We start from the raw sequence: 22738 nt of genomic DNA on the forward strand, positions 1-22738 counted from the left end.
CAAAATACATTATGGTTACATATCTTGTATAGTTCCTGTTCTGCGTAATCCATAAAGGTTACAGCTTTTTATCAGTCTCTCAGCCTCAACTAATTCATTTTAATATATTTTCAAAAGTGAGGTTTTGTGTTCCATTTTTTCAGCCCCAGAAGTCTGCCTACCATTTGCTTGAGGGCATGTGAATTTCACCTCTAGGCTGTAGTTCAGTTTCAGGAATGAATTGCTTGCCCTTGATATATCCCAGATTGCACTGATGGAGAGTATGTGGGGGTGTGGAGATAGGGTATTGTATGCCAGCTCCTCATTGCAGCTTTTCTCTGACTAGCTGCTAACATGTTTTAGTGTGGTTATTAAAATGAGTTGGGTACTCAATATGTCTGTTCTTTGTTTTAAAACCTAAAAAATCTCTAACTCTTTTTCAGCCAGAAAACCTTGCACAGAAGCTTCCAAACCTCGTGGAATTGTGAGTTTGTGTAGGAGTTCTCATATATTTTAATTATGCTGATCCATCTTATCTTAAAATAATTTTCTAATGTATTGCTTGTATATAACCTGTCTCTTACGTGTGAAGGATTTTCTTGGAGGGCAAGGGTCATTTTGTGTTGGTTTTCTTTTTTTAATGGGTACATCCAGATGTATTCAGTTATGCATTGTTTTTTATAATTTCTAGTTTGTTGCATAACAAGAATTGTTATGCAAATGTCTATGCTGTTAAGGGAAGAAAAAAGCTTACCTGCAGCTCGCTCCTGTGCAGACTGTTGTCACCCTGATAAAGCACTAAACCTCCAAAAGCAATGGCCATGTGCTTTTGACAGCGCCAGAGCAACAAGTTACTGCCTCCAACCCACCCCTCGTTGCTCATTTCCAGCTACTATTGCTGTTATGACTCTGGGTTTGCTGATTGTAGACTTTTTCTTGTATTGGAACCTAGTCAGAGTTTGTCAAATAGGAGCAGAAATGAGCAAGCGGGGGTAGTAACTACTTAATAATGATGGCTGTAGGCAGAATAGTTTATCCAATCCTGTCCAAAGAATGGGTGTCATATGAACTGTTTTATTTTGGCAATTAGTTTGAAGTTGTAAGTCCTGAGCCAACAATTTGTTCCCTCCCACTTTTTTTTTTCTTGTCAGGCTCTGATCTCTTTGCGTAATAGTGCTGGGAGGTTAAAAGGGACACATCCCTGTATAACTCATTTGGTTTGCTTTCAGTCGGTAACTGATGGACCATTGATTCTGTTTGCTTAAGGGAAAGCTCCAAAGAGGAGGAGGTGTATATCTGAGTAGGCTGATGCGTTCAGGTGTCTGATCTTGTCATCGTAATTTGGCCTTTGAAACCACACCTTTCTGGTACACGCGACCATAATTGAGCAGTTTTGTAGGTCACTGCAGTCTCCAACTTGCTTAAGAAACAGTCTTGTCTCATCATGCCTGAGTCTTGTGAGTCTGTTTATGCTCTAAAGCAGTAAAATAAATATTTTTGTACCTGATACGCTTAGTGTTTAATGATTTGCCAAAGGGCATCAGGAAATCTCCATGTTATCTGATGAAGCCTTCAGCAAAAACCTGTGCAAATTATGGCTTAAAATAATCTCTTACACTCAACTGTAGAAGTCTGACCCAATGATTTGGGATTCAGCAACCTTAGGTTGTACAACCATTTTCCCATGTGTTATAGTGGCCTGCAGAGAGCTGTAGTGAGCCCATGATTTGCGTAGCCCTAACAGTACATGTCAATTTCACATCAGACAGTAAGAGCTGTTCCTTGTTAGAGAAGGGAATAGACCACAAAATCAATGTTTCATTTAAAAAATCATTTGTTAATTTGTTACAGATGAATGTAACTTTCAGGAAAAATAAAATCAGTTGTGTTCAGCAACTTACTGCTTTTAAGAACTTCACTATTGTTTGGTTCTATGTGTGTTGTGTCTGTCACTCTCGGTTACGTGTAAATCCTCATAATATACATCTTTTAACTTGCCTGGGTGGAATAGTCACAACTATTTTCAGGAGCTGCAGCTGAAATGAGTAGAATTCTCATCCTGTGGTTATATGTAAGGATTTCTCCAAACGAACGTATCGGCTATCCCCATGTTTCCTACATTTTTGGGGAAACTTTGAATGTCTGCCATTTTTAAAGAAAAAGAAAGCTCAGGTGCAACATGCAGTGTAGGTGTTCATATGCCTTTTTCCTTGTTATGTCGCTATCTCCCTGAAAAGACAAGCTCCTGCTCTTGGAAATGCTGTTGGAATAGAACGGAAAAAAATGTGTTGTGCAACTGAACCACTTTGTGTGCCTTAAGCAACCCAGCACTGAGTATTCAGTATTTCTTCACAAATATATGTATCAATACTTTGAAAATTGTTGCTCTTATTTTCTACGTGACCCATTCATTTGTTTGCAGCAATGCTGATATTAGACATGAAAACTAAAATAGGTGAAATCACGTAAAAATAGTTTTCAAGTCACTAGTAGTGCTGGAAGAGTTCCAGCAGAGGGTGCTGAGTATTGTTCATGAGAGATCTATCTGGTTACCCTCAGTAGCTACCGAAGTGACAATGGTAAGATGAGGCTTTCATCTGGAAAAACATCATCTAAATGTGAAATACCCAATTGAGGTGAATAGATCACGTGTGTTTCTTCGGGCAATTACGGTGCAAGATTTCTTTCATGTACAGGAAGGAATGTTTGTAATTTTCTTGTTCTACCCTGTTCTTGGTGTGGGATAACCTGGTGATCGAGTATGGTCCATTTAGGTTATTCTTTGTGCTTTATTTTTCTTGTTTTCTTATGACTCTAGAAACTCAAGCCCATTATTCTAACTGTGAATGTTTTGTTTTATATAACTGTTACTGCTTTATTTTTGTTAATCACTCAATAGTCTAAGCCAAACTTAAATACTTGGCAGTTGCCAGTTTATATAGTTTTCACAGCTTTTGTGGTTATAAAGAGGTTTTGAGGGTGCTCTTTCAGTCTGAAATTGGATATTTTGCAATCTGATTATGTAGCAGAAGTCCTTGAGGGTAACAGGTGGTATCCTCTGCTTTTTTTCTCTCCTCCCCCCAGGTACCTTCATTCAAATAACATAGTTGTTGTACCTGAAGGTAAGTAATCTACCAGCTCACACAATAAGTGGCAGGAATCATAAAATATTCATTTTTCTTCTTTGATGAGGTCTATTTTTCCTTTATTTTCCCATAAAACATTTAAGATTTTTCATACAAAACATACCAGTGTAGCCCTTGCTTGATAATATCCTTGTTTATGTTTTATTACATTCTTTTAATGAATTATCAAATGCATTTAAAGGCTGTTTGCTTCGGTTCTAATTGAAGAAACTGAAAAGGCTAATGGCACTTATCTACAGAAATTAAAATCCAGAGCATCTTCTGCTTTGAGCTGGTTACCATCCAGAATAATCTGCTGCTTTAGGTCTTGGTTGTTTTGAAACCTAAAGTATTAAGAATTTGTACTAGTTTTCCTTCCTTGCACTAACATGGAGTTGTGTCTATCCTCAGGAAAGCACTTTCAGCTCTGTCTGAATATGTAGATTGGATAGACTCAAAGCCAAGGAATGGAAAAAAATAATTCAGTGTATGTCTCTTTCTTTCTCCCCATCTCATTGCCATCACTACTGTTAGATAGGTGAGCATTTCCACCAGCTATGTCATTCAGTTGTCAGACTGGCTTTAATGCATCCAAATCTGCTCAGACTTAGGTACTGTAGCTTTTTATCCCCTCATAGTCCTATTAAGATGTTAACATTACTGTTGGGTCACATTCACGTTTTAATCTGTTCTCTCACAAGCCATTGGCTCCCTCGTTAAACTGCAGTTTCTGGACCTAAGCGATAATGCCCTCGAAATTGTGTGTCCAGAGATTGGTCGCCTGAGATCTTTACGTCATCTTCGCTTGGCTAACAACCAGCTGAAATATTTACCTGCAGGTAAGTACAAATGCGTGAGGGATTACAGCAATGACAAAATCCGTTTGAACTTAATTTGCACAGTGATCTGCTCTAGGTTTGTTCAGGTCTTAGAGATGAAGCATGGTACAACTTGGATTTAAAGAGGAGGCAGGGATTGCTGTTGTACTTTATAGTGCCAAGTATGTTTTTTACTTAAATAATAAGATGTGCTGTATGGACTTGAGGTAAAGAGAAGTCCTGGAAAATGTTTCTGAAGGGGGGGAAAAGAAGAAGTATAACAGTCTTTGCCATTGTAACAAGAAAACGCTGAATTTCCTCAAGAAGACACAAAATGCTAATGACAAATGTCATTATGATAAAATGAGGTTTCTTCTTATTTTACAAAATATGAAGTATTCTAGTCCTCCTTCTGTCTTTTTAGCCAAACAGCCTCATACTTTTTCTGCAAAGATGTGTGTCCAGTAGCTTTGCCTATGGCAGTTCCACCTCACTACGACAGTAGATAACGAACATTGGTCTTGCTAGTTTATAATAAAAAAGCAAAATTTATTCAAAGTAAATGTGACACAAAGTCAGAAAGAGTTGGCCATAGGCAAATTTTGAATTATTTTTTTGCCTTCTAAATACTTTGATAAGCAGAAGTAACAGATTGTTCTTCTTCCATTTCCCATCTATCTTTCCAGATAAGCTGACAATGATTTTTTTTAAAAAAAAAGTTTTATTTTTAATCTTGCTCTGGGATATTTGAGTTTTCTGATCTGTAGAGATGGTAAAATATAAGGTCATTATTTCAAAAAATTGTGTAACTTAGTCTAACAGGACTAGCTTTTGGCTCGAATTTTAGCAATTTTTTTCAATGTGACTTTCATGTGTTTGTAAGTTCATGTGGCTTATTCTCAAGAAATATTCTGCAGTGGTTCCTTGAAGTCGTGGTTGCAGAAATCTAGTTGCCCTTTCCTTCTACATCTCTAGGCATAATAAGCTTTGTAGAACAAGTCAAAGAATGACTATGATTAAGGAAAAAAAAGACTATATAAATGCTCTGGAATTAAGTTAGATAAACCTGTTAAACGTTATGACCCAAGGCCAGTAAAATTTCCATCAATTTTAAGATGTCCTACATGCAAAAGAAAGGAGTGACTTGAGTGTGCTTTATGTTCCTCAAAGATAATTTACCTTATGGTGCTGTACCATGAAAGAAAGACTTGTTCAAAGAAAAAGTGACACATTTGCTGCAAAACTTCACACATTAACTTAAAAAGGTTTCAAAAAAGACTACTTTCAAAAGGATAATTTACATTACTAAAGAGTTGATTTCAAGTCTACCACATTTGATTAGGAACTGGTATCAGCTGCATAGAAAAGCTGCATTAAATTTCCCCTGAAGTTTACACGAAATTTGGTACTGAGCATCATCACTAAGCACATTTTGTTTTGAGTGCGTGAAAATTTTTCTTGTTTAGAAATAATATTACTGCAGCTACTTTTAAATCAGGGAATCCAGGGATGTCTGGTCTTTGTTTTGCTGGTAGAGTACTGTTGATGCATACGTTTGCCATCACTTCTATCGTGACTACTCCTGTCTGTTCAGAAGCTTTCAGTGTCAACATGGCTGGATGTCATACAGCTTACGTGTTATCAGTCCAAGCAAGATTAATCTTTCACTTACATGGGAGAGTTTGCCCAGCTAATCTACTGCATTGAGCGTTTCCTAAACGTAATGCTTCCAGAAGAGGGCTTTCATGCATGTTTTCTTAGTTCTGCTTAGTCAAATTGTGAGGGGTTTAAAGATGACTTTATAAAAAATATAGTCAAGTTTGAAAATGCCACTAATATTCAGCAATTGAAAAATAGAGCAGAATACTAAGTTTTGATGAATTGCTCTGCATTATATTGGTAGCATTAATCTTCATAATACAGTGTTAAATAGCATTCTGTCAGGAAAACTAGCAAAGCTAATAAAACAAAGCCAGATGAGGTGTGATTTCACTGTACTTTGTGATTTTACTGAGTTGTTGCTAACTGCTTTCTTTACAGCAGATATGGCATTGCAACAAAGATTAGGGAAAAACAGTCCTTCATTCCTCTTAGTGATTCATAAAACAGTAAGTTACCACTAAAGATATAATTTAGCTTCTACAAATGCAAATGGTGCAGAATTTAAAAAGCTGTACTAAAGAAATGACCATTGTTTTTACCCGAAGGTTACTTGTGGAAGTAACTTTTCAAAACCTGTGACCATTATTTCACCTCAGACTGCACAGATATCACACAAGTGGCAGTGAACCCTTTATCACAGCAGAGGATCCAGTTAAGAAAGGCTGATCACTCTTCACCTTGGGTAACCAGATAGCCCAACCTGCAGCACAGTGATGTCATCCCATAAAAAGCTTATTTGGGAATTGTTGACCTGTCATTCCTCTCGTCTCTCCTTTCCCAGTGCCTGGTGTTCCAAGTACCCTCGGTTTTTGTTGAAACTACCTGGATATTTAAAAAGATGGTGCCCCCTCTTTGTAGCAGCTGATTAAGGATACAACTAAATCTCTTCAATACATCTGTGGAACAGTTGGATAGTAAATGGTGTTCAGACACTTAGGGCACTTTGCTATTGCACTTGATATCTTGAAGAATGGCTTCTTTTGTCTTCATTAGTTGTAAGAATGGAAAAACAAGCTAATAGCACGTGTTGATTTATTACCTGGTTTTAATGTTTTTATTCCACAATTGTGCTATTAACGTTCGTTGTTAGTGTTTGTTTCCTTATAGAAATTCAGCATAGCTTTAATTTTAAAACATTTCAAACAGACATCACGGGCACCCTTCAGACCCTAACAAAGGGTGAAGGTGTACTGCAGGTTACATTCAGTGTGTTGAGCACTAAGGTTTTAGTTTTATGTACCTGTTTTTGTACAGCTTGTTGGAGTTGAGTCATCTGAAGACCTCTGTTCTTTCTCAGGTTTGGTCATGTCTGTCCAACTAGTTTTAAGAACCTATTTTGAGAGAGGATGTGGGGGAGAACAACAAAAATACATGCAGGCAGCATGAATGCCTTGGTTTCCTAAAGAAGTCAGACCACCTGAGACTGATGAGGGAGAAAGGGGTGTGATGAAGCATAGAAACAGCGTTGCTTGGAGATGAGAAAGCACTTTCTATACTGTAGCACTCCTGTAGTGTAAATAATAATCCTACCTTTGTGCTCAGCAGACACTACCAAATCAGTGTCACCCGTTGCTAACATCACGCACTTTGGTCTCAGAGCAAGCACCTTGTTGAATTGCATACAACCACCGAAACCATGTGGCTTTCCTCACACATCTACACAGTGGTGTGAGAATTTTGAAAGATGATGGAGCTGAACTTGTTGAAAAGCAAATAGAAAAAAGGTCCAGAATAAGCATGTTGAAATTGAAATTCTCCTGAGTGCTTTTTTCACTAAAACACTGAGCGTTTTTTGGTCTATAAGCTAAATCTGTAGCGTCTGTCTCAACCAGTTTATTGGTTCTTTTATGTGATGCTTGAATCTGTAACTCTTGAGCATCAAGTAAACTTTTGTGAAGCTTTCTACTGTGTAACTGTAGCACCTAACTCATCTAAATTCTTGAGGACCATTTGGAAATACCTAATGACAGAAATCCTTTGTGAAAAACCTTAGTTACAGTGTAAATCAGGATTGATGTCATTTCTTATTATTATAACAATAACTTAACTTCTGTTATAGCTTAACTTTTAAAGATTTCTCTGTATTCAGAGTTGAGTTTAATTTTAATTTATAAATGTAGTTATTCCTATTTAAATACATTTTCTGAAGTAAATTTCTGAACCTTCTGACTTAGAAATGACTACTTAGCTTCTTTTTTTTCCTGACATGTATAAAGTGTATTTATAGTATATATTACATATTCAACTCCTTTCATACTTGAGAAATTATATTCATTTTGCCTTTTCCTGTAAGAAGTACTGAATCATTTTCCAATAAAAAAAAAAATCCAGTAAGTTGTACTGGAACAAAGATTAGTGAGGAGTCCCGAAGCTACAGTTATCTCAGTTTTGGTGTGTTTTCATTCACACTTGGCTTTACTTTAGCCTCAGAAACTTTTTATGTGAATTGATGGTTCTTTAGGTTTACATTTTGGTTCTGTAGTTGGTGAATGCAGGTTTGAACAACAGATGACTGAAAAGAAGGTGGGTTATACGCGGTTGGACTTAAGTTTTGTGTTTGACAAGGATTAGGCTTTTGATTGCACATTGCTTGACAAACACTTCTCCTTAGAAATGGCAAGTCGTAGCATCTTGTTCTAAGATTTAATTAAAAATGAGGTTATGTTTACTCAGCACATGTTGGAGTTAATTATAGATTTACTAAAATGAAAAGCTTAATGTTTTGCCAAGTGAAGAGCAAAAGCTAAGTAATTAAACAAAGAATAGGGTATGGTTTATGATCCCAGCACATCTTTTGGCAAAATTCCCGTTAAGATGGAAAAAAATACACGTATCAGCAGTTGTCTTTATATGGACTAGACCAAGTTTCCATTTGTGTTTGTTGTCAGGGAACAACTCCTAACTGCTGCGAGCTGAGTGCATTGATCAGGAAAAAAAAATGCAGTGAAATAATAACAAATTTTACATAATCTGTGTGATGATATTTCTTTGATCTGCAAAGTGAAAGTGCAGGTGACAAGGGAGCACTAGCAGTTGTGGCTGCAGGGAGGTACAGGTCTCTGCAGGGCTCAAATGCAGGTTTAGCAGATGCCCTTTCTTCCCCGTATAAGGAAACACGTTGCTTCCATTTCAAGCTGACATTTCTGTGTTCTCCTGAGATTTCTGCATATTGCATCCACTTGTTGCCATTTTGCTTCATTTAGGTTGAATCTGAAGGAAAAATTATTTGTATGTCTTCACTATTTTTAAAGTGCAGACTGCAAAAATATTTAGGGGAGGCTAGAAATACATAGTCTTCATTTCTGTTCAAATCCTTGTTCTTTAAGGCAAATTGTTTTAGAAATAAAGTCAGTTTAAGCCTCATTAAAATACATTTGTAGACTTATAAAACTTCAAAGCATTTGAGAAAGATCCTGTGAAGCTGATAAGGGAGTGTTATCCTCATTTTACAGATGGAAAAAAGTGTTTTTAACAGAAGTGATTTGCTCCAGGCCACAGCAGGAGTCAGTGTTAGCCAGAAATAGAACCTGGGTGTTCCCATTCCATTTGTGAAGACCACACCTTTTTGAGGTTGGTTGTATTTAATACTGGGGAGGACTGAGCCTTCCTACCCGTTATTAGGAAATGAGTAATTATCTCTCCATAACTAATAACCCTCTAAGTTAATAGGAAATACACTGGTAAGATCAGTGAGTTTTTGTAACTGAAACAGCTTGTGTTTCTGGAAGGCTGGAAGAGTTCATGAAGATAGGAAAAATACTACTTAAATACAATACCATTTTCTCTTGGATAGGTAACTTCAAGGGTAAGGATAAGAAGGCTTCAGTCACTATTAAAATTATAAATCAAACTATAATTGTTGATTACTGCTCTGCCTGTTTATAAAGTAACTCTAGGAGTGTTCTGTTAGTTGCTAATTGTGAAGCAAAACAGACTTAGCAATATGCTTTGCTAGTTGGGGGCACCAGAAGCTTTGAGATGTGAGAACTGCATATTCGTTTTTCTTTTTTTTCAAGTCACCATGAAGCACAATATCTGTATTTACTATTCATACCAGTATTTCACTGGTAAAGACTTCTTGAACACTCGGCTTAGTAATTCTGAATAGAGCTCAATATAAGGTATTTCAGTAAATCTTATAAGTTAAGTTTACATGCCTTTCCCTACCTCCCTTTTCACAGTAGATTTCCACTGATCAGGGCTACAGCATGCCAATAATACTATTCTTTTTCTGGACCTGACATGAAAATATGTAGTCTAACTCACTTTTTAAACTTGTTTTCCGTATTTTGTTTTAGAACCTTCAAAATGAGGGGGTGGAAGAAAGAATACATCTGTGGGTTTGTTTTTTTTCCTCCTGTATTTCCATTCTGCTTTTATTACTGTCTCTGATTAGGATACGTTGCTTTGATACATATTAAAGCTCATTTTTTATAATGATTGGGACTTTAAAAGCCAAGGCACAAACTGATGCAGACCCTGTTCTTTTTTCAGAGTTGGCATAACCTTAGTCCACTCTGCTTTCCTAATTTAGTAACATGTATAAAAATATGCACGACGGGACAGGTTTGGTACGCCAGGCACCAATCCAGGAGTGTGGTGTTTTTAAGTAAATGGACTTGTGGGGATTTGAGGAAAACATAGATTAGGTTACATGAGCTTTGCACTTTGTAAGCTTGTGACTATTTAAAGGAGCATGGACTCTTAAATAAAAATCTCTCTCAGTTCTTATCATAATATATTGTTTATTCTGAAGTACGTGATGTCTTATTTTTTTTTATTTAAAACAAGTTCTTCTTCGCACAAATTGTTTTATACGATGAACTAAATCCAGCAATGGTTTATTAAACAGAGCATATATTTTACCAGAGTCGGTTTACCAACTGAAATTAACACTAGCTGTTATGTTCAGCAAGAAGAACACTTTCTTTAACTAAATCAATGTAAAACTTGGCAACACTTGGCTGTTACTATGTTTTTAACATCAGAATTAGTAAGGCTTCAGTAATTAAGTTGTGTTAATGTAGAAGTGCAACAAAAATACCTGAGAGTATATTTAAGACATACTTGGGATTTCTAGGAGGAAAAGATTTTGCCAGCAAAATCACAATGTGTCTACCATACAGCCCTGTCTTGACAACCCATAAGAAAGATATTTTTTTAATAATAAAAAATTCCCCTAGGAAATAATAGAAAAGAATCATCCCTGAAGAGCTGAGAACAAAATGGCCATGTGGATGGTTACTGACTGTTGTTGGGCTTGGTGACCTAAATAGAGGTGACCGAAGCACAGGGTAGGGTATTGTACCAGTGGTGTTCCTTAACAGATTAGCTTTCATGCATGTCCAAACACAGTGGTGCCTATTTAATTAAAGGATGTTGGTGGTGTGAGATTTTGTAACAGAGTCTGCATTGCTCAAGCATTTGGTTTGGTTTAAATTCTCAGGAGAACTACTAGTACTTCTGAGTGCTTTAAATTTATGGGGAGGGAAGTGAAGACAGATTAAAAAAAATCCATTAAATTCTTGGAAATTTTTATGAACTGAAGTTTTTCTGTATACCCTAACCTGTGTTGTGTCAGAATGAGTCATCTGTACATACAGACCTGTTCACTATTCTCTGTTTGTCTGCTTGCCCCTTCTTAGGTATTTTTTTGATACTTCTGTGCCACTTCCCTTCATTGAGGGTCTTTTGAAAGCCTCTTTGTTAGCATTACACAACATTTTTTAGTACACTATGAAAGGTTTATAATGTTGCTGGATGCTGGTAGCAAAAACAGTAGTATAAGCATATGGTCAGAAAAATTCTAGAGCTATATCTTCAGTTTTAAATGTTGTTCTAATATCGATTTTTTTTTTCCAACTCTTCTTCTAGATAGGCTTGTATTGGGTGTACTTGGACTGAAATATTTCCCGTAACTGCATCAGAAATGACGTTAAGAAACAACAAAAAAGTAACCAAAACATCTCCTTCAACAATGGCCTGTGGTATTGCTTATTATGGTGTTGCACAGCAGGTTGTCAGAAATGCGTGTGCTGAGTGTGTATGTGTTGTAATTCATTAATCAGGAAGCTAATAGGAAACAGTTGGAAGAAGCCATCACTGTAACATTTAAATCATGTATTCAAAAATTGCTTTGTGTACGAGTGTTATTGGGCTAGCAAATTTAACTTAGTTTGCTATTGTCATTGAGCTAAAACACTGGAAAAAGCATTTGGAAATGAAGCTATTTTAATGGCCATGTTGTATTTGGTTATAAGAAAAAAAGAAATTTTGGTGTGGCTCATTTCATTTCCAAGTACCTGCAGCTTTATGGAACGTAGACCTTAAAACAGCTGTGGTCATTGCATGTCTGAAAAAATGAAAAATGATCAGGGACAAATTGAAATTGGTGTCATGGTTTCATGTCAATAACTTGAAGGTTTAAATCCTATTGAGGTAAAAGCATAGAGACCAAGGTTCTATCAAGCATCAGGGTTTTCTAATACTAGTTCTACAACATATAAAAGTTGCTCAAAATGTACAACTCTTTACTTTTTTCAACTTTTTGCTTGCATATTTTAAGAAGATGATAACAGTTTGGGTTCAGTCACACCTTTTCTTAGGTTACTACATTTGTTTTGATGATCCTTTTATCTGGAATATCTCTGCCTGGTTCAGTTTGGACTATTTAAGAGATGAGCAGTGTGCTTATGCAATTGCTGAGCTCGTAAATAGATTTGTGAGTGTCTGAGAGAAGGGTGCAGTACCTCACAATTTCAGACCATGTTAATTACATTTAAATTCTTGATCTGATCCGGGCAGAGGATGATTGACCTGTAAGGGTTCCCTCTTCATCTGATAATTTTAATGGTAACGAATCTTAATGAAAGTTTTGGTCTCATCACATCTTTGGAAAGAGGCATCTCTCAAAATGACACCATTCGATTTCTAATCATGAATATTTTTTATCATATTCCTGGTAGAGCAAACATGTCTTTAAAAGATAAGAATATATTAGTGCAAAGCTTCCTGTGACTTGATGGTGTCTGGTTTATCTTCAATTTTGATTTCCAGTGGAGCATCAAAATCTCGTTTGTGTGAGTGTGTTTTCAGTGCTTTGCAACTAACGAGTATAGACCTAGAAAAGTCCGTTGGTTGCCATTTGATCTTCATTATTTCTCTTGAGGTCCTTTTGCAAGATAACAAACATCAGACTTGCAGAATCTGGCCCCACTGGTCCCATACTTCCCCTCTGCCAAACCGTTCCTTTCAGTTAGCAGTTAGCAAGGAACATGGTGAGGTGTAGGTGAAATCAGGACGGAGGAGAGGAGAGCCAACCTAATTATTACCAGTGGTGCTCTCAAGCCTGTTGTGCTTCTGGCTTTGCAGCACTCCACTTGTGAAAATCAAGATCTTTGCAGGAACACGTATGTTTTCTAAGCTTTGGGCCATGGGCTTTCCCCTGTAGCCGCCCCTCTCAAGGGCTTTTAGCTAGTAGCTGAAGGAATTGTGCCAAGATAAAGGAGTCTGAATGCTGCTTGTAATGTTGAGGTGCTTGGACTGTACGTGCATTCCTGAGAGTATGGGAGCAGATTTAGCTGGATCCTCTGTTGTCAGGAGATTGGGTTTTGCCTCTTGAGTCCTGGCTCACCTTCTGTTCAGTGGTCGTTCGTTTCTCAAGTCACTGTAAGCCTTGTTTCTCCAGGGGTTTTCCTCCTGTCTGTTGGGGGTGGGCTGGGGTTTTGAAGATGTTGAGAGTGCTTTAAGTAATTGTGACGAGCACTGATTTAAAGTTTAAAACTTTATGAAGATGTCAGATCTTATAAATAACTGTAGAAATACAGTAGTTATGTTGCATGTGCTTAGGCCTTTTTATTAAGTAAGTTTTAAGTAGAATTCATATAAACACATTTCATTAAACAAAGTCACATTGTATTGTTTTAGTAAACCCAGATTTCTCAATGAATTGTTAAAATACAGATTAACAATGTCACATCCATGTAACCTCCAAACTTTAAAAACAGTCTGTCAGTCACATAGCATATGCAAAATATTAAGTGGAGAAGAATTTAAAATGAAATCCTGATTTTAATACAAGAGTTGAGGTGTCTTTAGATGATAATGAAATGCATAATAGGTCAATATGGAAATGCTGCTCCTACATGGAAATAGTTCATTCAGTGATGAACTAAGTAGTCTTTTGAACATCTGACAGAGGAAATGACAATGTGAAGGTCTAGGGTACATGAGCAGAGAATCCTGATGGAATTAATCTACCTGCTCTACTCTCCACTGTTACCATCGCTGGAGCTGCCACTTAAGAACAGACGACTTCTGGAAGACTCTTGACCTTTGAATATTCTCCCAATGGCATGCTGAGCCAGAGGCCACAAGACAAAAGTGAGAAGTTTTATGCAGCAGTATATAACTTTACAGAACATTAAGTTGTCATTGCTGCTTTGATCAGTGATAGAGTACAGTTTGATAAAACTCAGATAAAGGGCTTCAGGCTGTACCATCAAAACAATGCATTCTGTTCCTTTTAGTTTGGAAAATGTGTTTCTACAGTCTCTTAAAAAGTAGAATGCGCTTGTGATAACTGATTAGACCTGGCACACAGACCTAAATAATGAAGGTCAAATAAAATTATTTGGGTTTTCGTGTTTTTGATTGTTTAGAAGCTTGGATTCGAGTTTTATGGAGAAGACTCACTGTGACACCGCTATATAGAGCAGGAAAAAAGCTTTGAAAGTGGTTGAGGTTATATTTGAACTCAGTATTTATTCCATTTGTGGCATTTGTTTTGTGAGGTTATTGATGACATAACAGAGGAGGTGGAGGGGAGGTTTTCTGGTTGGCTTTGGTCAGTTTTATTCCAGTGGAGTTGAATCCAAAATGTAGAAAAAGCAGAATACCAAGAATTGAATTTTGTAGGTATGTAATTCTGTTGTAGACTTGCACTGAGTGTTTGAAGGTATTATTTATATAAATGCATTTGGAAATCCATTAAAAACTATCAAAGCTAATATCCCTAGTTCTTTGAATTTCGTGTATTACCTCTGTAGGCCCCAAAGCTCTACAGATCATTATTATTCCAATGATAGCTCCAATACATCGTTTCCCATTCCCCAGATTCTTGGTAGCATCTCTGTTATTTTTCCTAAGTGAGGAGATGTGAGGCTTCATTGCTAGGCTGGCTGGTTTCCTGTACAGTTGTCTCCAGTGCTGTGGAAAATGAATGTACTCACCATGGAGTGGTTTTGGATATAAATCCATGTTTGGATTTATCTTAAGATGTTGTGGGGTTTATTATTTGTTTTTGTGTTTGTTCTAAATCAAAACCAAAAAGAAACTGTTAGGATTTTTCAACTGGATTTTTTGCATAAGGAGAAAAAAAATGTGTACGTTACTGTAACTTTTTGAAGCTATCACTTCATCCCTTTGAAACTTCTTCCCTCAGCCTGCTGAATCTATGGCAATACAGCTTCTGTGGAATTTGATACAAGTTTTTTTTTCCATGTTATGGCTGGCCCCTGTCATGCTCACAGCAGCAGACCTTAATGCTAGCATGAGCTGGGCTCTCCCTCTAGCACAACGTGTGTGTTAGCCTGCCTTTACTTTGTGGGGGGAAGAATATGGGACTTGGAGGAATTCTATTCTGTTTGAGTAACTGTTACTGGAAAAATTGCTTATTATCGAGAGTCAACATATTCCAAGAAATGAATCTGGAGCTGAGTGATCAAGTTGTGCCTAATACCAGGCTACTTCCTAAGTAAAGGAATTTCAGAAGTTGATTTGTAACTCATGTCAGCACTAAATTCTTCTGCTGATGATTCTGATACTAAAGATCTGACTTTATTGATTGCCTGGTTCAAGACACATGTGATGTATATGAAGTTCCCTTCAGAAACTTCGTAACAGATGCTCTTAAAAATACTTCTAAGAGTCTGCCTTTTGAATCTGTTCAGTGAAACTGAACTTAAAGGGGTTTTTAAGGTGCTCAGGGCCTGTCTCATAAACATTTGCCAATAGCCATTCACAGGGGTGAAGACAGATGTGTACTGGCAAGGCTGAGACTTGACCTCCAAGATTTTGAGAGCTGGATGTATGCTGAGAAGGATGTTTCATATACAAATGTGTGTGCTTCTCTAGAAAGAAAACTTCTTGAATACACGCAATCTGCTCAATGGCGTTTAGTTAGGCTTTTAGAAAACTTCAGCTTTGAACAGATACTAAACTGTGGGTCGTCTTCCTCTGAATTCTTTCATCCCATTGTAAGTGTGAGGAAAAGGATATGGTAACAGTAACCAATTGGCAAAGTGCAGGTTGACATGAGAAATGTTGTATAGCTTTCGGTGTATGACACTGCCAGAGGGCTCCAACTTGGTTATGCTGCTCTGACCTGCAGGAGGGTCCTAAGCAAAGGCCAAGTGAGCCATACAGGCATAACCCTACAGAAAAGCTGGTTATGCTCATGCTTGATGTCTTTGCCAACGTGATTTATAAATCAGTGGTGAAAAACTGCACTTTGTTGTATCCTTCACCACCGTAAGAAGATTAGTGAAAGTTAAAACAGTGTGCATCTGCTGTGACAGCACATGGCTGAGGCTTGTTCACAAAACTTCAGTAGCTGTTAGTTCACAGATCCTATTCGGCTATTTAGTAAACAGGTAACTTTCAGAAATTTGTCACAGTCATTTGCTACTCACATTTCATGTAAAACCTCTTCCTAATTTGAAAGAAATTGAGATGATGTTGTAAGAAGTAAACATTTGTGACTTAAAAAATAGTTCTCAACCCTAGTTTTAGTTGTTTTTATGGGGTTGGATGCTAAAAGTATAAAACTTAAAAGTCTAAAGGGGAAAAATAAGTTTAATATATACGATAAATTTTCTATAAATGTAGATTTCTCTCTTTGTTTGTGTTTTTTTTTCAAAACTTAGCTAAGGTAAAGCAATGAGCTATATTAACAGGTAGTTGGTTTTATGTGTGCATTAAGCAAATGCAATTCACTGGTAGGCCATGAGTGGTCATGGAAGCTTGGAGAAAAAAATCATTCAGTCTTTGGAAGTGAACAAACCCAAATGGTTAGCGCTGTGCAATAGAAGAATTTTAGCATGTATCCATTTTCATTTTGGTCTTGCTAGTCAATGTCATATACATGCCATTGTGAGAATTTAAATGAAAATACTACTTATTATCAATATCTTTCTTATTCAGCTAGTCTATTAAATAAATGGAGGCAAAATAAAATGTGTCACTTAAGGGCATCAGTTGTAAATGGGAAGAGCCTTTAAAGAGAATGTGTATAACTGGAGGTATTACATGAGATGAACTTTCCTGTGGTTCATGTCACACATGCAGAGTTTGATACCTGTATTTCAGTTAACTTAATTTTATTGCCCTAGTATTTAAAATAAAGAGCCATGTTTAACTTAGCATTGTCCTAATCTGCATTACGTTGCCATCCTTTATGGAAGGCTTTTATACAGAACAGCTGCAAGTATCCTCTGGTTGATAATTATTTAGTGTTTGAGAGCTTTATGGACTAGGACTACTTATTTGTGTAGCTAAGGTAGTGCAATTGGGAATGACTGAGCGTGGGGTTATTTGGAGTGTAATTGCAAGCCTTGTCTGTTTTGTGCTGCCGTGCAACACCTAACTGTACGATCTTCCACTGATTAAATAAGCCTTGCAATTTCTCTCAGCATTTTGAAAATCAGAACATGTTTATCTTTGTGTTTGAAGTCAGATGTCTTATTTGGTGCCCATCCTAGTTAGAAACTGTTAGTAGTGTGTCCGTACCGTTTTCCCCGTAGCAGCTCTCCTGCCTGCCCATGCCAGCCAGTCTGCAAGGTGGCCTCACAGCTGGGAGGAGCAGGAGAAGCTGCTGCCAGACAAGGGCTTCAGGATCCAGAGTTGTCCTGTAAGAAAGATGTACCTCTACTACAGCAGAAGTTTCCTGTGGATGTGCAGCCAGTCCCTCTCCTATAATGACTGTTGCAATTTACAGTAAGTGCTCTTCTGTTGAATTTTCTGCTGTGAAGTGGACTGGAAGAACTCTGGTTTGCATGGGACTAGAGTTAAGACAATCCCATCCATCACTATTCCTTTGAAAAACAAACTTGGTGACTTCTCTGCTGTAATAGTGGTTACAAACTGAAGAACTTCCTTTGATTCTTTTCCTTTCCCTCTTCCCAGTGAAATCTGTAGTTTGTTTTTTGTTGTTATGGAGACTAAGGCTTACCTTTGGGGAAGAGGCTGCTTTGGCATCTCCCAAGAGTAAGATAAAGGAGTGGGCATAATTTGATTTGATACAGCTTGATAGTTTTCCACTGAAAGATGAAAATCTAACCTGGACCTATTGCTTTTGTTATACGTTTAGCTATTTCCTGGAGGGGGGTGGTGAAAAAACACAACCTTAGGAAAAGGAAAGATGTCTGTTTTCAGATGGCTGGAAACGGGTGATAGCAACGGTCACAACAGATAGGTCTTTGTTTGGATTATTTAGACACTGAAGTAGTAACAGGTCAGGATCTACTATATTCTGTTTGTCAGAGACACCAGTCTGTTGTCTTGAAGTTTTTCCTCTGAAGAAGAAGAACGGAAAAAGCTGTCATGGAATTTATGGCTAGGACTGGTCCGTCTCTGTCGCTTCCTGCACTATCCTTAATCTCTCTCCTTAATCTCTCTTTAGGATGCTCATTTGGTTTGCCTTGTCTTTAGGTGATTACTGGCTTGTTGTACATAATCAAAGCATGTTACTGAAGTAGCCATCTCTGTCTGGACAGCATCTCAGTTCAAATCATTAGCTCTTCATTTTAGTCACTAAGCCCTCCTGGAAAGCATTTCTCCCCTCTTTCAGTGTATTGACCTTAGTACACGGTGAGTTGTAGATGATGTGCACCAATAAAGATAAGGCAGAAACAAAACAAGAGAAGCATAACAGATCTCATGCTTTATTCATAGCAAATTTGTTTATGTTCATACCACCAGGAACACCCAGGGAAAGGTAAACAGCTGTTAAAGGCAAGACAACAGGAAAAAAAGAAATCACTTCCTAAATGGTTTTTTTTTGTAAGGAGCTAGCAGAATTTTTCATGTAGTATGCTTGACCAAGTACTGTTTTCTTATCGCTCTGTGTCAGCTACTCTATCCAAAATTTGGGAGAAAAGCTAGTAAAATATTTTTTCGTTTCTTATTTGTTTGTGTAAGAGCAGTACTTTGCTGTGGGGTAGTAAAGTACTAGGTAGAGTACACTAGCACAAAACTGTGTTTTCTGAGGAAAAAAGGCCAAGCTGATAATTTCATGGCCTTGAGTTACCTTTGCATAAACAACTTTTTTTTCTTACTCCTGTTATTTTGGATGGCTTGTTACTCATTGCTCTAAACCTTTTTCCTTCCTTATCCCTCTTGCCCTGTGACCATCCTTTTCCACTCTTCTCACATGTTAATTTCTGGTAATTTTATATTTTGATTAACTTATTTCATAATTTGATAGTCTCAATAAGATGAAATTGCTAACCTGCTTGTAACCTTGCATAAGTTGAAGAATAACAGTTTAAAAATAATATTATCTTATATAAGGAGACTTGGCAAGGCGTCTGTTGTAAAGAATTTGAGCGAATGTGTAGACCTCGCTCTTGTAGCTGCTTCCGTTGGCATCGTGCTGAATCCTAGCGGTATGTCTCCTCTAGTCATTTACTGCCTCAGAATATTTGTCTTCACTGGAGAATTGATTCACTTGTGTGGGTGATATCCCGCAGAGGTTCACGGAGACCTGTGTAGGCTTAGGTGCGATGCCTGCAAGTTGAGGGAGATGCAGGATGCAGTTTAATAACCACGCTGAGCTGGGCTCTCTGCCTGCTGCTGCAGGAATGATGCTGAGGAGAGCTCATGAAATAGAGAAGGTGGCCAGTTGAAATTTAATTGTGGTAAAAGGTGGGGACCCTTCGAAGGGTTTGACTGAAAGACACCCTCATGCTTCGTCTCCTTTCAGCCATTTTGGAGAACGAAAGTTAGTGTTTTGTGAGGTTGGACTGTGGAATGCCATTCTTCCCACCTTTGCTTGTGAACATCGGTACCCAGTAAGGTTCAGTACTACATTGGCATTTATTGTGACATTTAGCAGTGACATTTGGCTAAAAATGCTACGTGGGTATGTTCAGTCAAAGTATGTATTTTTGCTTGGTTTTGAGTTGTCTGGTGCTGAAATGTTTTTGAGAATGTCAATATTGTTCATGGCTGAGGCAGGTGAAACTCACAATTGGGTACATCTTTGAGACATTACTTACACGACTATCCTCATTCACAAAGACAATCCTGCCCTGGAAAATCTTTCCTTCTTCCCAGTTGGGATATTTGTGTGAAATGAAACTCTAAACTTTTCTTAAAAGTGATGGCCTTCAGCTTGATCAGCTGAGGTAGAGGCTTTTTACCATATAATTTTTATGGGTTTGAATGCATATTCAGCACTTTGTTTAAAAAACAGGTTATTCATGAAATAGTTGCTGCACTATCCCAACGCACCTTCCAGTTGCTGTTTTGTTTTGTTTTTTAAACCACAGAGCAAATAGCCTGCATCAGTAAAAGACAGGAGGACTAAATTGTGTTCAGGTTTGTTAGGCGTGAGGAAACAACACTTTTCAACTTCTCAAGCTCTCTCACTAAAGATACAGTAAAAGCTCTTCATACAGCAGCGTCAAAATGTATATGTGATTATTTTTGCTTCCACCTTTCTCCATCTTCAATGATCCCAATTTTCAGTTGTGGTCAAACTTCCTTGTTTGAAGATGGCACAGGTCTATCATAAGCACCAATTGGTGTAAGAGAATTTCATTTTTATAGGCTGTGAAATGTGAGCTACTTGGTAGGACAGTTAATGTAATATATAATAGTCTATTTAATTTGCTTTAACCATCTTAAAAACTATTTAAGTTCTCCTGAGACATCCCAGAGTGGATCTAAAATACCCTTTCCCTCAAGCTCTTAGTAATTCAAACTTAAACTTGTGTTTTCTCTCCAATACAGTTTTAAATTGATAATAGAAACACATTTAAAATTAACAGGCATGCGTAGAGACTTGCATTTTTTTCAGACGGAACTGGTAATAAGCTTTGTAAGTATGTAAGACTTGAGACATCTTTCACTCACCATTGTATGGTCTGACCGGAAAATGCATCTTGTATTGAGGTTCATGGAAGTTGATGAAAATAAGATTTTTTTAATTTTTTTTTTTTTGTAAGAAGGATGGTAGCCACTCTTAGCACCTCGTATTTCTCTCTGAGACAATCCACCACTTTGTTTGGAACCCAGGACAGAAAGGGATTACTGCGTGCATGAACCTCAGTGCTTTGTATTTGCGGCCAGTCCTCCCAGCGCTCCGTTCTGTAAGGATTTGTAAGAATTCGTCCCCCTGGGTACCAAAATCTGGGGGAAAAAAAAAGCGTGTATAGTGAAGACTTACACAGGGCACTGCAGCCGTGGAACAGCAGCGTGCTGCTGGGGTTGCGGAGTGGGTGGCAGATGAGAGAGGATCGCCTCCTTGTCAGGCTCCTGTATAGCAGCGTGCCAGATGGAAATGTTCGTATGATAATAGCAAGGCCATGGCTGCTAACAGTGCAAAGGTGTATTAATGTACTTCCTTACTCCTAAGAAAATGCTGGCTATATCTAGAAAGTGTATGAGTTATATTCACTGCTGGCTCATGACCCTGAGGTGGTGATCCAGTGTACCCAGTCCCTCCCTCTCTTCTGTCACTGTTTGAAGCAGATATTTTTTGTTCCATTTCAGTCACTGAAGTTAAATGTCCCTGCTTTTCTTTCTGAATGGTGATTTGATTATCTATCACGTTAGCGATGTTTAAAATGTTTGTCATCACCAAGCAAAACCCAACTATTACTTACGAAGGCAGAAAATGAATTTTTTAAACATAGTAGCTCCTCAAGGAACATTACCACTGGTAATATTTCTCCATCCCAGTCATTTGCTTTGAGATATGATAGTCATGTGCTAACTAAGAAAATTCATCAGAGAAAGATAAGCCAGAATACCTTGATTTACATTGGAAAAGATCTGCGTTGCATTTTCATTCTGCTTCCTGCTTGTGTTCCCGGCACTGGTTACTCCTGGTTGCTCTTTGCCCTTACAGTAAGATGCTGACGAGCACTGAGTTATGTTAACAGGGCTTCCTTGAACGCACGTTCTATGTTTGTTCTCCAGCCGTAGGCTACTGTCCCAGAAAATGTCTTATTCATTAAGAATACTTGTTCCTGAGCTTGCAGTTTTGATATATAACCCATTTTTTTCAGTTTTCTGTGATGGAAATTTTCTGAGCAGCTTCATTTCATTTTAGCAGTGGATGTGGTAATTTTCAGTACTTTGTCCTTGTTCCCATGAGGTATTCTGTCTCTGTCCTCATACAAAGCATTATCCTTATAGGAAAAAAGATGATGCAAAAAGCTAATTTAATATTTGGTCTGTTCTCCTAATTTCTACCCCTTGTTGACACCAGTTCTTGGTTTCTTGCTCTGCAGTTCTTATTGAGAAACCTTTTGTTTGTTCTCAATTTTCTCTGTGAGTTCCCATTTTCCTGGCCTCCTGGCAGTTTTCATTTAATTTCTGCAGTCTGACCTCTAAGTGGCAGCTCTTTGCTGATGAGTCCCTTTTTCCATTCCTTGTAGGTTCTCTGCTTTCTCTTAATATCCTGCTTTGAGGTGCATACTCATGCAGGTAGGTCTGTAGCCCTTTCCTCTCCCCTTTTTTCCTTTACTTGGATTGAAAGGCTTGGATAGCGTTTGCTTTAAAGTAAATCCTTGCCTTCCATTCACTCTGGTACAACTGTGTATGTGTTTCATATATCTTTGAATGAAGTTTTGGGTTATGGCCCATCAGGGAGAGGTGGGATTGCTCTTGAAATGTAAAGAAAACTGTTAGTTATTTTTGAGTTCTGCAGCTGGTGAGGCCTGTACCCTCAGAAGGTTAAACAAGTTTGAATCGCCTTTGGCAATTACTATATGTTGTATAATCTGGTTATTTCCACATGGACTTTCTTTCTTCGGATAAAACCATGGGAATTAATATTAAAAACTGGCATTTGAGCCACCTGAATCAGTTGTGTTTGTTTTTTTTCTTTTGCCAGATACGGTAATATAAATACAGTCCATTTTGATA

General features: G+C 37.7%; 1 protein-coding gene across 6 annotated transcripts in view; it reads left to right on the forward strand.

Moving 5' to 3' along the window:
• The window catches only part of LRRC28 (leucine rich repeat containing 28), a 52308-nt gene that overhangs the window by 6165 nt on the left and 23405 nt on the right, over window positions 1-22738 (forward strand). For 2 of the 6 annotated variants that reach the window (XM_035335712.1, XM_035335713.1), the window contains exons 3-5: window positions 423-463; window positions 3064-3101; window positions 3806-3943. The exons of 1 other annotated variant lie outside the window; for it this stretch is intronic. In XM_035335712.1, the coding sequence (XP_035191603.1) occupies window positions 423-463; window positions 3064-3101; window positions 3806-3943 (217 nt within the window). Of the gene's footprint in view, window positions 1-422; window positions 464-3063; window positions 3102-3805; window positions 3944-11492; window positions 11499-15886; window positions 15892-22273; window positions 22298-22738 lie in introns of those variants that run through there. 3 more of the 6 variants (XM_035335714.1, XM_035335715.1, XM_035335716.1) reach the window with 3 other exon arrangements.

The sequence above is a fragment of the Oxyura jamaicensis genome, chromosome 10 (assembly GCF_011077185.1).
Source record: "Oxyura jamaicensis isolate SHBP4307 breed ruddy duck chromosome 10, BPBGC_Ojam_1.0, whole genome shotgun sequence".
NCBI lineage: Eukaryota > Metazoa > Chordata > Aves > Anseriformes > Anatidae > Oxyura > Oxyura jamaicensis.